We start from the raw sequence: 15,119 nt of genomic DNA, 5'->3' as shown, positions 1-15,119 counted from the left end.
ACAGATTCAGGAGGAAGACTCCTTTAATATTCAACTTCCTCTTTTCCCAGATCAGCAATATGCAGTATGATACTTGCTTTCAGTGTTGGGGGGCAGCAGTCACAACTCGCAGCTCGCCTGGACTACCAAGGCATACAACTGACACTCTACAGTGGGTTATGTGTATTGCAAAGGTAGAAGGGTTTTGTGGGTTGAGAGTTGTGCTGGCTAGTTTTATGACAACTTGATAGAAGCTAGAATTTTCTGAAAGGAGGAAACCTTAACTGAGAAATGTCTCCATAAGATCTGGCTGGAAGGTGTTGTCCTAATTAGTGATTGATGTGGAAAGGCCCAGCCCATTCTGGGTGGTACCATCCCTGGGCTGGCAGTCTGGGTTCTATAATAAAGCAGGCTGAGCTGGGCATGGTGGTGCATGCACTCGGGAGGCAGAGGCAGGCAGATCTCTGTAAATTGGCGGCCACCCTGGTCTATAGAGCAAGTTCTAGGACAGTCAGGACTACACGGAGAAATCCAGCCTTGAAGAACAAAATAAAACAAAACAAAATAAAATAGGGGCTGGTGAGATGGCTCAGTGGTTAAGAGCACTGACTGCTCCTCCAGAGGACCCGGGTTCAATTCCCAGCACCCACATGGCAGCTCGCAGCTGTCTGTAACTCAGTTCAAGAGAATCTGACATCGTTATACCAATGCGCATGAAATAAAGTCAAATAAAATTTAAAAAGAAAAAGGAAATAGCAGACCGAGAAAACCATGGGGATCAAGTCAAGGAGCAGCACCCTTCATGGCCTCTGCATCAGCTTCTGCCTCCAGGATCCTGCCTTGTTTGAAGTCCTGCCCTGACTTCCTTCCTTGATGGACTACAATGTGGAACTGTAAACCAAAGAAACCCTTTCCTCCCCAATTTGTTTTTGGCCATGGTGTTTCATCACAGCAACAGTAACTAAGACAAGATTATTAAATAGACTTTCAACTTACAAGATTTGCCATTTCCCATGAATTTGTCAGGTCAGGCCAGTCAAGGGGCATCTGTAACTCACTTGTCTTCCCTAACAAGCTACATGTATGTTCAGACAAAGGCGTGGACATTGCCTGGGGACATAAACAAACTAATGGTCTGGGAATGTAGCTCAGCAAATACACGGTGTTTGCTCAACATCTGAGAAGGCCTGGGTTCAGTCCCCAGCAGTGCATAAACTGGATGTGGTGGCTCATGCCTGGGACCTCTGCAAGCAGGTGATACAAAGAGGAAGGTCAGAAGTTCAAGGTCATCTTGAGCTACAGGGAAAGTTCAGTCAGCCTGGGTTACACCAGACCCTGTCTGAAAAACAAAAACAAAAAAACAGAGGTTGAAAGAGAGAAGGGGGAGGAAGGGAGGAAGGAAAGGAGAAGAGAGAGACAGAGACAGAAACTCAGAGAGAGAGAGAGAGAGAGAGAGAGAAAGAGAGAGAGAGAGAGATCTGAGAGCAGTAATAGTATCTCAGACCTGTAAAACCAGCTCGTGGGGATTAAGCCAGGGTTCTGAGTTTAAGGCCAGCCTGGACTACATAATGAGACCCTATCTCAAAAACAAACAAAAATTGATCCAAACAACCAGTGATATTGGGCAACTTTACTGGACAGAGGAAGCAGGCCCCAAAAGAGGGGATTATTTATCCCAGTCACAAAGCATACCCACAGCAGAGCCCAGAGGGAAGCTTTGTTACCACACCTCCCTCCTCTAGCTCTTTCCATGCCAGCGTTAACCTTTAACCCTAGAAGGAAGGGTTCCATTGGCATGGAGACCAAGGGATGTAAAGATGACAATAGGCTCCCCCAGGAAAGCATCCACAGGAAGCTCCTCCAAGCTTACCTGGTACCCAATGGGCACTTGTGGCTCTCCTCCCAAAGAACCAACATACCTCCCTGGATGTCTCCTCGGCAGGCATGGCCACAGCCAGTGCTGCAGCACTTGTATCCCTGGGGACAAGATGTGTCCCCGTCACACAGCTCCTCGCATGGAAGAGGGTCAGCAGGACATCCACCAACTAATTCTGCCACAGAATCAAAGAATTGAAACTCAGAGGTGCTCAAGCCAGGAACATAAACTATATCTTTCAGTGGGTGCAAATAGAGATTTTTAATATTCTACATCCATTCCTTGTCTTCTGGCCATGAGCCATACTGGTTTTGGTGCTTGCAGTATGGAAAAACATTGATCAGCTCTTATCCACTGTAGCAAACATATGAATTACGAACCTCACGCTCACTCTCCCTTCTTTCATACTGTGACAGACATACAGTGCTTGGCACCAATCAACTATATCTCCTGGGATTTGTGCCCTGGTGAAGTCCCTTTCCACACTGACTTGGGCTTCACCCTATGACTTATCTTTACCACAGGGGCATTAGCAAGCCTAATGGAAGCAGAGACTTAAGAGCACCTGCCTGCAGGAGCCTGTCCTCTTGGAATGCCCCTCTCAGAAGCCAGCCAGGGTGCGACAAAGCAGCTTGAGCTACCCTGTGGTGCAATGAGATGCACTGTGGACAGGGAACACAAGAGAAATACATTCCCAGGGGGCCAAAGAGGAAGTTCAGTTGGTAAAATGTTTGCCATGCTTTCCTGAATTTGATCCCCAGCAATGGGGTGGTGGCGCCAGCAGTGCAATGGTGGAGATAGGAAGACACCGAGAACTCACAGGCCGGTCAGCTGAGCCTAGTCAGCAAGTGAGACCCTGACTCAAAAAACCCAAGGTGGACAGCTCCTGAGGACTCACCTTCCATGTTGACTTCCGGCCTCCACATGCATGTGCACATACACACAGATATGCAGAAATACACAAATTAGTTGATTAATTCATTAAGATAAATATGCTGGGCAGTGGTGGCACACACCTTAAATCCCAACAGAGGCAGAGGCAGGTGAATCTCTGAGATCAAGGACAGCCTGGTCTACAGAGTGAGTTCCAGTACAGGCAGGGATACAATCAATCAATCAATCAATCAATCAATCAATCAATAAATGTAAATAAGAAATATCAACCCAGACATTCTATTGAGCTAGCAGTTGCACGCATGAATGACCTCAGCTATACTGCATGGGGAGATGAACTACCCAGCAGAGCCTGGGCCACCCTCATGGATGTGATGAAGAATAAACCATTGTCTCAGGTCACTGTGTCTGGGGACAGTTTGTTATACTGTAAATGAGGGTCATTCTTAAAACCTCAGGTCTGGTCTGAGAAGCAATGAATTTGGTCCAAACGAATCACTTCCTCCATATTCTCTTGAACTAGAGGTGACCACAAACTAAGAAGTTTCTGTATCCTTTATTAACAATTTAATTTTATTTTATGTGTATTGGTGTTTTGCCTACATGAATGTTTGTGTAAGGCTGTCAGATCCCCTGGAACTAGAGTTACAGATAGTTATGAACAGCCTTGCGGGTGCTGGGAATTGAACCCGCATCCTCTGGAAGAGCAGCCAGTGTTCTTAACCTCTGAGCCATCTCTCCAGTCCCTGCTTTTGTATTCTTGATGCAAACTGCCACTTCGCTTCTTTCTTTCAGAGACATACATGCTGTAGAGATGAAAGGAAGCCTTCTATGAAGTAGGAAGTCACTAGCATGAGTTCAAAGTCAAGGACTGGCAAGGGGAGAGGGAGATGCTTTCTTCTTGGTAGCATCATTGAGTTGCCATAGCAGCTCTGACACCCACCTCAGAATTCTTGTAAAGTGGGAACAGTGAATCACTATTCTGTAGATGTTCTGTTGTCCATGGCTGAAGACATTCTAGATGCACCCTTCATCACTGCTGAGAATCCAGAGAAGAGTAAGCCAGCAGCTAAGGACAAAACTCAGGCCTGGCTTGCAATGAATTGCATTCTAATACGCCATCCCTAAAAGATGCAGGCAACTTGGCCCCAGGAGCAGGCACACCCAAAGAAGACTACATCCAAGCCAAACTAAACTCACCATGAATCATTGCCATTCTTTAAATGCGGGAGAGAGGTGATGAGCAATTAGAAGTTTTGTAGAAAACCAAAATATGCCTAGCCCAGAGCCTCGAAAGCAGCAGGCTATGCATGACGGCACATGGCTGGCTCCAGAGAGTCTGCCGAGATGGAGAGAGCAAGCGCTGGACCCCAAAGATGAGTCATAATAGTCTCATGTCCTGGGATTGTCCCGCACAGGAATGTTGTGTTGTTATGATGTCATATCAAAACTACATACCCTGATTTTTTTTTAATTTGGAAAACAAGGTTACTAGAACTACCGGAGGTATCTCACTACACCTACTCATCATCTACTTGACAAACACTGCAATACACTTGACAAAAGTAAAATTTCCTCCACTATTGAGAGAACTGTATATGGAAAACACCCTAGAGGGAAATTCCACGGTCACCAACTTCTCATAGAGTTGAACAATGAACCTAAAAAGAGGGACACCATACCTACCACGTGTCACCGTTCTAATGAGCTTGGCTATGATGGGATGAAGACCAGGAGACTCCGCTCCTTCCTGCTCTGCAGACTTAGTAGAGACCTTACCTCTGCTCTCCCCTAGCCCAGCTTCCCTTGAGCCCCTAGAGTTTTGGAAAATTTCAGAAGCAAGGAACAGACCCCTTGGGAGGCAGGCTGGGGTCAGAGGGCATCCCCTTTGATCACTGCTCAGCACTGCCATCCTCCTTCATAGCTCAAATCCATGTCAAATAATAATTCCTGTCAGTTCAAACACATGAATGTAATGGGACGTCACTTCTGTGGGATGGCCATCGCTATACATGTTGTTTTTATTGGTTGATGAATAAAACTGTTTCGGTCAATAGCTTAGCAGAATAAAACTAGACCAAAACAAAGATACAGAGGAGAACAGGCAGAGTTGAGGCGATGCCATGTAGCCACCAAAAGGATAAAGAGGTCCAAACATTAGCGGCAAGCCACAAACCTCATGATAAAATATAAACTAAAAGAAATGAGTTAATTTTTAGTTACAGCTAACCACAAAGAGGCCTGAGCCATCAGTTTTAACTGATATTAAGCCTCTGAGAGGTTATTCAGGAACAGACGGGTGAGAGAAACCGGTCCAGTGGGGCTGGGCGAGACAGAGAAGAAACCTCCAGTCACACTTCACCACCTCTAAGTCAGACAATGCCGTCCTCAATTTTTTTTTTAATTTTATGTTCATTGGTGTTTTGCCTGCATGGATGTCTGTGTGAGGGTGTCAGAAGCCCTGGAATTGGAGCTACAGAGAGGTGTAAGCTGCCCTGCGGGTGCTGGGAACTGCACTCAGGACCTCTACAAGAGCAGGATGTGCTCTTAACCACTGTGCCATTTCCCTGAGCCCCATACTTTCATATCCCTTAGTTAGTTAGTTAGTTAGTTAGTTAGTTAGGTGTATGGGTGTTTGTCTACATGTATGTCTGCATGTATGCCTGATGCCCAAAGAGGCCAGAAGAGAGTACTGGATCCCTTCTGGGGTTGTTATGCACTGCCATGTGGGTATTGGGTATCAAACCTGTGTCATCTGGAAGAGCAGCCAGTGCTCTTAACAGCTGGGCCATCTCTCCAACCCCGCCATCCTTATTTTTAAGCTAGACACTGCTTGTACTCCCTCATACTCTCCTGAAACCAAGTTCCTGAGAAGTTCTAAGCACCCATCCTTATCCTGCCCCCAGGAGCCTTGTAAAACATGGTCTTTGTTAGTCGGGCGATGGTGGCACATGCCTTTAATTCCAGCACTCAGGAGGCAGAGGCGGGTGGATCTCTGTGAGTTCGAGGCTAGCCTGGTCTACAAGAGCTAGTTCCAGAACGAGCTCCAAAGCTACAGAGAAACCCTGCCTTGGGAAAAAAAAAATGGTCCCTGTGATGATGCCTTTGGACAGGATGCCCTGCCCTCGATGTCTTGGTTCTGCTAACCTGCGTGAACTCAGCCATTACAAAGTGTGGGGCCCAGTAAGCTCACAACTAATTATGCTACCATGGATCCTGACAAGAAACAAGACTGGTAGCTAGAACTGGGATGATCACCCCACCCCCTATCTGCACCTCTCCCAACACCCTACCAATCCCCAAAAAAGCAGGGACGCTGTAGTCAGTAAATAGGCTTCACGCCTCCTGCATCCGCCCAGGGCTTTGCCTCCTTGGGCCCCTCTGTTAAAGAGCATCACTGCCACCTGTCTGTCACAGGCTGCTAACGTCACACCGTCTCTAACGCCCTTTCCCTCGGTGGCCACAGTCTTTTATATCTTTACCTGGTCCTGTCAACTGCCTTCAAGTCTCTGCTCTTCCGTGTTTGTATTATGGTGAGTTCTTTGGCCTAAACCAGGATCACCGTCAGCCAGTCGGCCATGACAGCTTCTCGCCTGGTCCTCCATCGTCTCCACCTGGCCCTCATCCATTCTTCACGCAACAGAACAGCCTTTCCAAAATGAACACTGGAATAGGCCTCTCCCTCATTTAGACTCCCCTCAATAATCTTTTCTTGGCTTTTTGAGACAAGTTTCATGCAGCCTAGACTGCCTTAAACTCACCCCACAGCCGAGAATGGCCTTGAACTCCTGATCCTCCTGCTTCTGCCTTCCCAGTGCTGGGATTGTGGTCATTTCCCACACGCAGGGCTTAGGGACTTCTTTACAAATGCTGTTTAATTTGTATTGCTGTGGGTGTGACATGTGTAACTGTGAGTCACAGGGTGTCTGTACTGGTCTGAGAACAACTTCTGTGGTCACTCCTCTCCTTCCCTAGGTTGAACTTGGATCCTCAGATTTGTGTGGCCTTCACCCACTAAGACAACTCAGTGCCTCGAATTACTTCCTTCTGCACACAGAATAAAATCTGCAAAAGGATCCCAAAGCTGTCCTAGCCGGACCGTGGTGGCGCACACCTTTAATCCCAGCACTTGGGAGGCAGAGGCAGGCGGATCTCTGTGAGTTCGAGGCCAGCCTGGTCTACAAGAGCTAGTTCCAGGACAGGAACCAAAAAGCTACAGAGAAACCCTGTCTTGAAAATCCAAAAAAAAAAAAAAAAAAAAAGAAAAGAAATGGTTTGTAGTCAAAGCTGTCCTAACTCCGAGTTTTGCCACCTCCCAACCTCACCTGGAACTACCCTCTGATTTTCTCCAATCACAATGGACTCTTTTCCCTTTCTTAGGAACAAAACTTTCCCCTCCCTCAGAGCCTCTGTCTTTGCCACTCCCTCTTCAAAACACTCCCCAAAAGGTGGGGACCTTGTTCACCATAGATACCCATATGCCAGGTACGGCTGACTCTCCACACGGAGTGTAAATGAGTGATTGATGAGTAAGTAGGCGGGGAAAAATGCAGGTGACTGGAGAGGGAAACAGACCAGACTGGGGCTGGACTAACTGTAGGAGGCCCTGAGCATTGCCTGGCCCGTATAATGCAGACTCTCCAAACGCATTTCTTCCAAACTATGTCATCACTCTGTGAAGATGACAAGGGGCAGACAGAGATGAACACATTTGCCCAAGTCCACTGAGCAAACAGGAGACTCACCACCTTCTCCCTGAGAGCCCAGTCCAGTGTCTCCTGTGCCTCCGGCAAGCTGACTGGGACTCACCTTTGCCAAAATAGACCAACTCTGCTACAGTGTACCGGTGATGACGTCAAAGGTTACGTTTTTCACAGCTCAGGAAGGAGAGCTTCCTGGGAATCAGTCTCATTAAGAGCAACCCTTCTCGCGGGGCACTGATGGCACTTGTCTTTAATCCTAGCACTCGGGAGGCAGAGACAGGAAGATCTCTGTGAGTTGCAGTTCCAGGACAGCCAAGGCTACGTAGAGAAACTCTGTCTCGGAGGGGGGGACAGGGGGGACCTTCTCTACAGCAGGAGCTAAAACAGTAACTCTGCCAACTACTTCTGGTCCACCATCTCCACCAGGTCTTGCTCAGCCTGTGGGCTCTGAGGGATCTGTGGTCTACTTCCAGCCTGCCTGTCTAACCCCAAGGGAAAAGGAAGTCCTACCTCTAATGGCCAAAGGCCAAAGTGGCTCACAAAGGTACCACACCTAGGAACCAGCCTCACCCTCAACCCCCACAGTTCAGACGTCAGCGGCCAACACTGAGAAGATTGTATGAGGCCTGACAAGCTGACAGTAGGTGACTTGCTCACAACAGATTCCCAGGTTTGGTCCCAGAGTCCTGACAAGGACTGCACTGTCCTCTCCTGTGAGCAGTCTGTCCGTGATGGCTGTCCGAACCAGGTACAGATCGCCCCACTGGGTACTGGGAAGGAATTTGCTACCAGGGAGACATGGTTGAAAGGAAAGATTACATGTACGGTGGAGTTTTAGGGTCTCAGAGAGGGGGTGATCAGCAGGGTGGGAAAGGGGGACTGTTTGCACTCCTGGGCCAGCTGTAGTGTCAAGTAGGCCTAAAATGTAGCCCAGACCCAGTCCCCCTAGAAGCCTAAAGAATCTAATGTATACTCCTGAAGGACTAACACACCCTTCAACACATTATAGTAACTCTCCAGGCTCTTTCCACCTTCCAGGGAAACAGAAAGTACAGAGGCTTGCCTGGGGAAACGCTCTTCTCGGACAACCCAAATCTACACTCGCAACTTAACACACTGTGTTCTCAGGTGAGAGACTGACACCAGCTTCTACAGACAACGGGACATCATCCAGGAGTCACAAGCTCCAGGCCAGACTGAGCGAAACAGGCTCTGTCTGCCAAAGAGGAAAGGACATAAAGGAAAGAAGAAAAAGAGCCAGGGTTTTGGTGGTACATGCCTGAAATCCCAGGACTCAGGAGGTGGAGGCAGGAAGACCAGGGGTTCAAGGCCAGCCTTGGCTATACAGAGTATTGGAGGCCAACCTGGGCTACCTGTCTTGAAAATAATGACCTCATTTCAGAAAACAGAAAATAAACCACCAAGAATAAATGTATCAAGTATTTTAAATCTATAAAATACCCTAAAGTCTGAGCAACAGGCAGATATAAAGTTGTATATCATATCTGGGTTAGTGCTCCAAAAGTCAGTGTATATATCTAAAGTCACTCCAAGAAAAAGAATTTGGAGAATAAAGAGAGACAGGAAATGTGGCCATAGAGAATATTGAAGAGTATAAATAAGCCAAAGTCACCATGAAAAATCTAAACTAGCAGGAAAATAAGAAGTAAGTTCTGCGCAGATGACACCACCAACTTCGCCATCAACTTCACCATCACCATCGTCTTCATCTTCTTCTTAGATTCTTTCTCTCCTTTTTGGTTTTTTTTTGGGGGGGGGGGTTGGCTTTTGGTGGTGGTGGTGTTGGGTTTGGTTTTTGTTTTTTCTTTTTTGTTTGTTTTTTGTTTTGTGTTGTTTGAGACAGGGTTTCTCTGTGTAGCCCTGGCTTTCCTGGGACTCGCTCTGCAGACCAGGCTGGCTGCAAACTCAAAGAGATCTGCTTGCCTCTGCCTTCTGAGCGCTGGGATTAATGGCGTGCATCACCACTGCCCTGTGACACCTCCAACTTCTAATAACTTTTGGTGATTCTTAAAGAAATGGTAAAGGAAGCATGACCCAACTAGAAATCTGTGTCCCCTTTCTTCACTCCCACTGACACCTCCCTAGTGTCAAAGGTCTCTGTCTTCTATTGGCATTACCCTCCCATCTCTGACCCTAACCATGCATGAGTCTTGTCTTCCAAAGACCTTTACATAGGATTCTCTTCAATATCCAACCACACCCATGTCCTGGCCAGTTAGTTTCAACAACTTTTCCCAGTGGCCGCTCAAATGCCACTGCCCTAGACATACTTTCCTTAGCCGCCCAACCCAGCGTGAGTGCCCATCTTCTCTCTCAGCGTCCATCAATGCCCCTCTGTTGTCCTTATGACTGCTCAAAATCACGTATTTATTTGCTTGCTTTGTCCAGCACAGTGTATCCAGAGCTCATCATTGGATACAGCAAACAGTAAAGATCCAGTAAAAGTTTGTGGAGCAAAAATAAACATGGAAGTAGAGAATTAGGTCATGATGACCCTGTAAGAGGGAGAAGGATCTCTTTCCAAAGCCTTCCTAATAACTGCAGAAGAAAAGAAAATCTGCCTCAACTAGCATCAGGACACTAGGCCGCATGTGTGCAGAGGGAGCAGAGTGTCTCAGAAGCAGGCATGTAGGGGAGTGTGTGTTGTCTTCTGCAGACGTCGAGATTCAATTCTGCTGCCTCTCTGCAGATTCTTCGGGTAGATTGTAGTGGAGAATCTCTCATCTGACTGTGGGAATTGGGAATTAGTCAGCAGCTTCCTAATAGGTCTCCACAGAAAAACTGTGGCCTTGCCTCTTGGCATCCTGCTCTGCTTGGCTAGGACTAAACCAGTAAGCACTTGTGACTTGGGTCTCTGTGTATCTTTGCTCAGTTCTCAGAATAGAGCGGCATTTGTATTGTTTCTCAAAGTAAACTAAAACCAATCATCAGGGAATAATTTGGTACCTTGGCACCAGATGGTGTGTGTATGTTTGACAGAGGAGCAAGTTAATCTGCCCATGAAGCACGAAGAAGAGGCTTCTTACCCAATTTCTGTTTGAAGAGTGGGACCACACATCTCTTGTTGCAGCCAAATGCACAGCATCTCTTGGCGCTGGATATGCCTTATGTGTGGTGCACAAGTTAGAACAGAATGGCCCCTGAATAACTTTGGGACTACCTCTTTTCCTCTCTGTTTCAAAAACAGACACACGGGAGCTGGAGAGATGGCTCATGGGTAAGAGCGCTTATTGTTCCTACAGAGGACCAGGGTTCAGTCCCCAAATCGGCTGTAACTCTGGTTCCAGAGGATCTGATGCCCTCTTCTGGTGTAAGAGGGTATTCACACACCTGTGGTGCACATAAACTTGAACAAGCGCACACACATATAGATCAAAATAAAATGTTTTTTCAAAGGCATGCGCTGAGGAGATAGTTGGTCAGTAAAGCACTTTCTGGATAAGCATAAAAAACTGAGTTTGGATCCCCAGCACCCACGTTAAAAATAATAATAACACTCAGGAGACAGGAGGATCTCTGTGAGTTAGAGCCCAGCCTAGTGTACAGAGGGAGTTTCAGGACAATCAGAGCTATCACACAGAGAAATTCTGTCTCAAAAAACAACAGTAATAATAATGATTATGATAATAACAATAATAATAATTTTAAAAATTAGAACAAAAACCAGGCTGGTGAGATGGCTCAGTAGGTAAAGGCACTTGCCAAAAACCTGAAGACCTGAATTTGATCCTCAAGTCCCACATAGTGTAAAGAAAGAACCAGTTCCCACAAGTTGTTGTCTGACCTACACATGCACACCCTAGCTGCTGGACACACACTAAATAAAAAAAGTAAATTAAATTTTTTTTTTTTTTTGGATTTTTCGAGACAGGGTTTCTCTGTAGCTTTTTGGTTCCTGTCCTGGAACTAGCTCTTGTAGACCAGGCTGGCCTCGAACTCACAGAGATCCGCCTGTCTCTGCCTCCCGAGTGCTGGGATTAAAGGCGTGCGCCACCACCACCCGGCAGTATATTAAATTTTTGTAAAAAAGGCAGGTTCAGGGGAAAGAAGTTGAGACCAGCTGCCCTTCAAAATGAGCTCCACTGGGAAGGAACACCTAGGACCATGGAGGTCATGATCACACTTGAGCTGGGCCTGGGAGAGGATAAGAGGGACAGCCTAAAATGAAAACAAGACAAGACAGCTGAGGTGAACAGCATGCAGGGAGGTGGGGGAGGGGGGGAAGTTTCCCCAGGGGGGGAGCCTGGCCACAACTCAAAGCCATTTTCAAGGGAGGCTCAGAGACGTTTACTGAGACCAGGAAGAACATTTGTTGCCAAGTCCTTGCTAGACCAGGAAGAGAGGGACCAGAGCCACAGGGGAGCCAGGCCAGATATCCAAAGGTGGCCAGAGGCTCTGTGATCTAACACCTATAATCCCAGTTCGTGGAAAGAGGAAGCATGAGGACCCTAGGTTCCAGGCTGTCCTAAGCTGCACAGCAAGATCCTGAGAGGAGGAGGAGGAGGAGGAGGAGGAGGAGGAGGAGGAGGAGGAGGAGGAGGAGGAGGAGGAGGAGAAAAAAAAAAAGTCAGGCCTGCGGGTTCCAGGCTGTCCTGAGCTACACAGCAAGACCCTGACTTTAGAAGAAAAAAAAAAGGCCAGGCATGGTGGCACACACATGTAATCCCAACACTCAGGAGTCAAAAGTGAGAGGATCCTGTGGATGAAGTCAGAATGAGCTATACAGTGAGATCCTGAACTACATCCCTAAGTCCTTAGTGCCTTTTCTAAAATCATTATTTGGGAGCAGGGGCATATGTATCGCGGCATGCATGTGGAGCTCAGAGGACAGCTTTGTGGAGTCAATCGGTTCTCTCTTTTCACCTTTGCATGAACGCTGGGAATGGAACTTAGGTCTTCAGGATTGCAGATCAGGCAGGAAGCACCTCTACCTGCTGGGCCACCTCTGTGTACCCACCTTCCCATGATGTCGTCCCATTCGCTATCTTAAGCAGGCTTTCCCTCACAACACTACTCTAGTCCAAAGGAAAAGACATGAGCCACCAAGGGATAGGAGACAAAGAGCTGGGGTATGGCATGCTTAGAGACCTCAAAGGGGAAAAGGGTAACCTACATAGCTAGGTATCCGGAGACAGTCTAGGAGGTGGGACATTCTCTGGTTCTATCCGAGAGACAAGGCCAGGGAACACACTGGGATCTTACCCCTCGTGATAACATATGAGGTCTGCTTGGTGGGCCTTATCACAGCCCGTGCAATAGCACTTCCGCCCCGCAGGCCATGATATCGCTCTGACACAGATCTCTGCATGGGTTCTCATCAGGAAGGTACTGTTCCTCTTTTACTGAAAGAGATTTCATACTAAATTGAGATAATTGGTTAGGACTAAAGAGACGGGCGGGGGGGTCAGCCTCTACCACTGGGGGCTGAAGAGATGACTCAGCTGTTAAGAACACTTAATGCTCTTCCAGAGAACACAGGTTCAGTGCACAGCACCCATCTCTGGCAGCTCCCAACCATCTGTACCTCCAGTTCAAGGGGATCCTACTCCCTCTTCTGGCTTCCACAGACACCCATACACACTTGACATACATACAGAGAGACACCTACATACATCTTTAAAAAAAGAGAGAGAGCCGGGAGGTGGGGGCGCACGCCTTTAATCCCAGCACTTGGGAGGCAGAGGTAGGCGGATCTCTGTGAGTTCGAGACCAGCCTGGTCTACAAGAGCTAGTTCCAGGACAGGCTCCAAAGCCACAGAGAAACCCTGTCTCGAAAAACCAAAAAAAGCCGGGCGGTGGTGGCGCACGCCTTTAATCCCAGCACTTGGGAGGCAGAGGCAGGCGGATCTCTGTGAGTTCGAGACCAGCCTGGTCTACAGAGCTAGTTCCAGGACAGGCTCCAAAGCCACAGAAAAACCCTGTCTCGAAAAACCAAAAAAAAAAAAAAAAAAAAAAGAAAAACCAAAAAAAAAAAAAGAGAGAGAGAGAGAGGGAGAGAATGAGAGTCAAATGGATCTCAAGGAGCTCAGCATCTCCATGTGCTCCTATGAAGATCATCTCTGCAACCCTCTTCTCTTCTCGCCACGCAGATACCCACACACCCCATGACTACTAAGACAAGTAAACCAGTACTGCTGCAGAGGAAGACAGAGAGACAGAGACAGACGAACAGAGAAAGGGGACTGTTGCATGGCCCTGTCCTCATTAAATGAACTCTAGGCAATAGCTGGACTGTCTGTCCTTGTAAGTCCTAACTCCTTGTTGCAGGAAGGGCAACAAAACCCAAGCCAACTTATTCTTACTGTCCCAACATTCTACCCATCCAGTTCTTCCTACAGAGATGATTTGCTCCACAGAGAAGCCTTAGAAGACAGGAGATGATCTCTCCCCTAGTAACTTTCTTTTAGCCAGGGACCCCAAATGATAGCTCACCGTGCTCTCCTGCAGTTACCCAGGATGCCAGGGACCCAAGAGCGAGAAGCGCCTTCGTGAGGGAGAGGTGGTTTAACATCCTGCTGGTGTTGCGGGTTGAGAGCTCAGTTCAGGGCAGAGGCAGCAGCAGAGGAAGGGACAGAACTGGGTAACTGCTGTCAATCCAATCCCAACAGTTTTACTTTATGCAGTAACCTCCCACCACCCAAAGAACGGCTTCTCCTCACAACAAGAACAGTGATTGGTTGCTGGTGTGTGGAAATTTTCCTGGCACTACCAAAGGACCCATGTGATGGGAGGGACCAATTACTGTCATACAATATACCTAACACTCTTAGACAAGTGATGCGGATCCCAATGGGAAGCTAGAAAAATGGAGAGGTAGCTATTGGGTTAAAGGTCAAAGAGAGACCAGAAGGACTTTGGAAGGACTCAATCGCAGTCAAAATGACAGAGGGTGAAGCAGACCAGCTGTTCTCCCTGGGTTCACACTGGGACCCTGGTGGGGAGGACCAGAGATGAGAGAATGAACAGGCCAAAGCTGGGGTCAGGAAGGCTGCGAGGGCTAATGACTCAAGCCAGCAAGTTTATTAGTATCACAGTTCTTTACATACCTCTCAAATGGGGAGGCAGAAAACAAACCAGGGAAGTTCATCCAGCAGGAGAATCGCAGGGAACTCTAGTTCCTCTTTTGCAAAATTCATTCTGGTACGATAAGCAAAATATTTCATATCACAGGGTTTGTAATATATAACCACAGCTTTACATGAAACCGTTGATCTCAGGGCACTGGCCTGGGCCCCCCAGAGCCCTGGCACCAGTCCACTGTTGGCCTTGCCAAGAATGGCCCTGGCAAGGAACAAAAGTTCAGTGTTCTTCCTTCCGTCCACAGAGACCTGGAAGGGCCTTTGGTCCTACCTTGCCCCTGACAGAGGGAAGAACTGGAAAGACAACTTAATAAGAAAATAACCAAGCTAGTGCTGTAACTGAAGCCTAACATTCTGTCCATCCTTGGCAACTGCCAGAACCCATGGGAAAGCAGCCTCCAAGTGTTTCAGCGTCAATACAAGTTCACAAAGTTTACAACTTGGTCCCTGTGGAAGGGACTGAGAGTGATCATGAGTTAGTATGCAGAGAACAAAGATCCAGTCCCCCAGCCAATGTTCTTAGCCCTTGGCTTCGTGACAGGGTCTTGCTATGCAGCCCAGACTGGC

The 15,119-nt window shown here is 47.6% G+C and overlaps 1 protein-coding gene across 2 annotated transcripts in view; it reads right to left on the bottom strand.

The window, feature by feature from the left end:
- The window catches only part of Wfdc3 (WAP four-disulfide core domain 3), a 46,194-nt gene extending 32,146 nt beyond the window's left edge, over window positions 1-14,048 (bottom strand). For both annotated transcript variants that reach the window (XR_009057732.1, XM_057781113.1), the window contains exons 1-2: window positions 13,906-14,048; window positions 1,899-2,030 (exon numbers count right to left, since the gene is read on the bottom strand). Coding sequence is in view for 1 of the 2 variants with exons in the window: in XM_057781113.1 (XP_057637096.1) it covers window positions 1,899-2,030; window positions 13,906-13,984 (211 nt within the window). In the remaining variant the exon portion in view is untranslated. The remainder of the gene's footprint in view (window positions 1-1,898; window positions 2,031-13,905) is intronic.
- Window positions 14,049-15,119: the final 1,071 nt, after the last annotated feature.

This window comes from Chionomys nivalis, chromosome 9, assembly GCF_950005125.1.
Source record: "Chionomys nivalis chromosome 9, mChiNiv1.1, whole genome shotgun sequence".
Lineage (NCBI taxonomy): Eukaryota > Metazoa > Chordata > Mammalia > Rodentia > Cricetidae > Chionomys > Chionomys nivalis.
The sequence above is the reverse complement of the archived record's forward strand: the minus strand, read 5'-3'. Positions and strand labels throughout refer to the sequence as shown.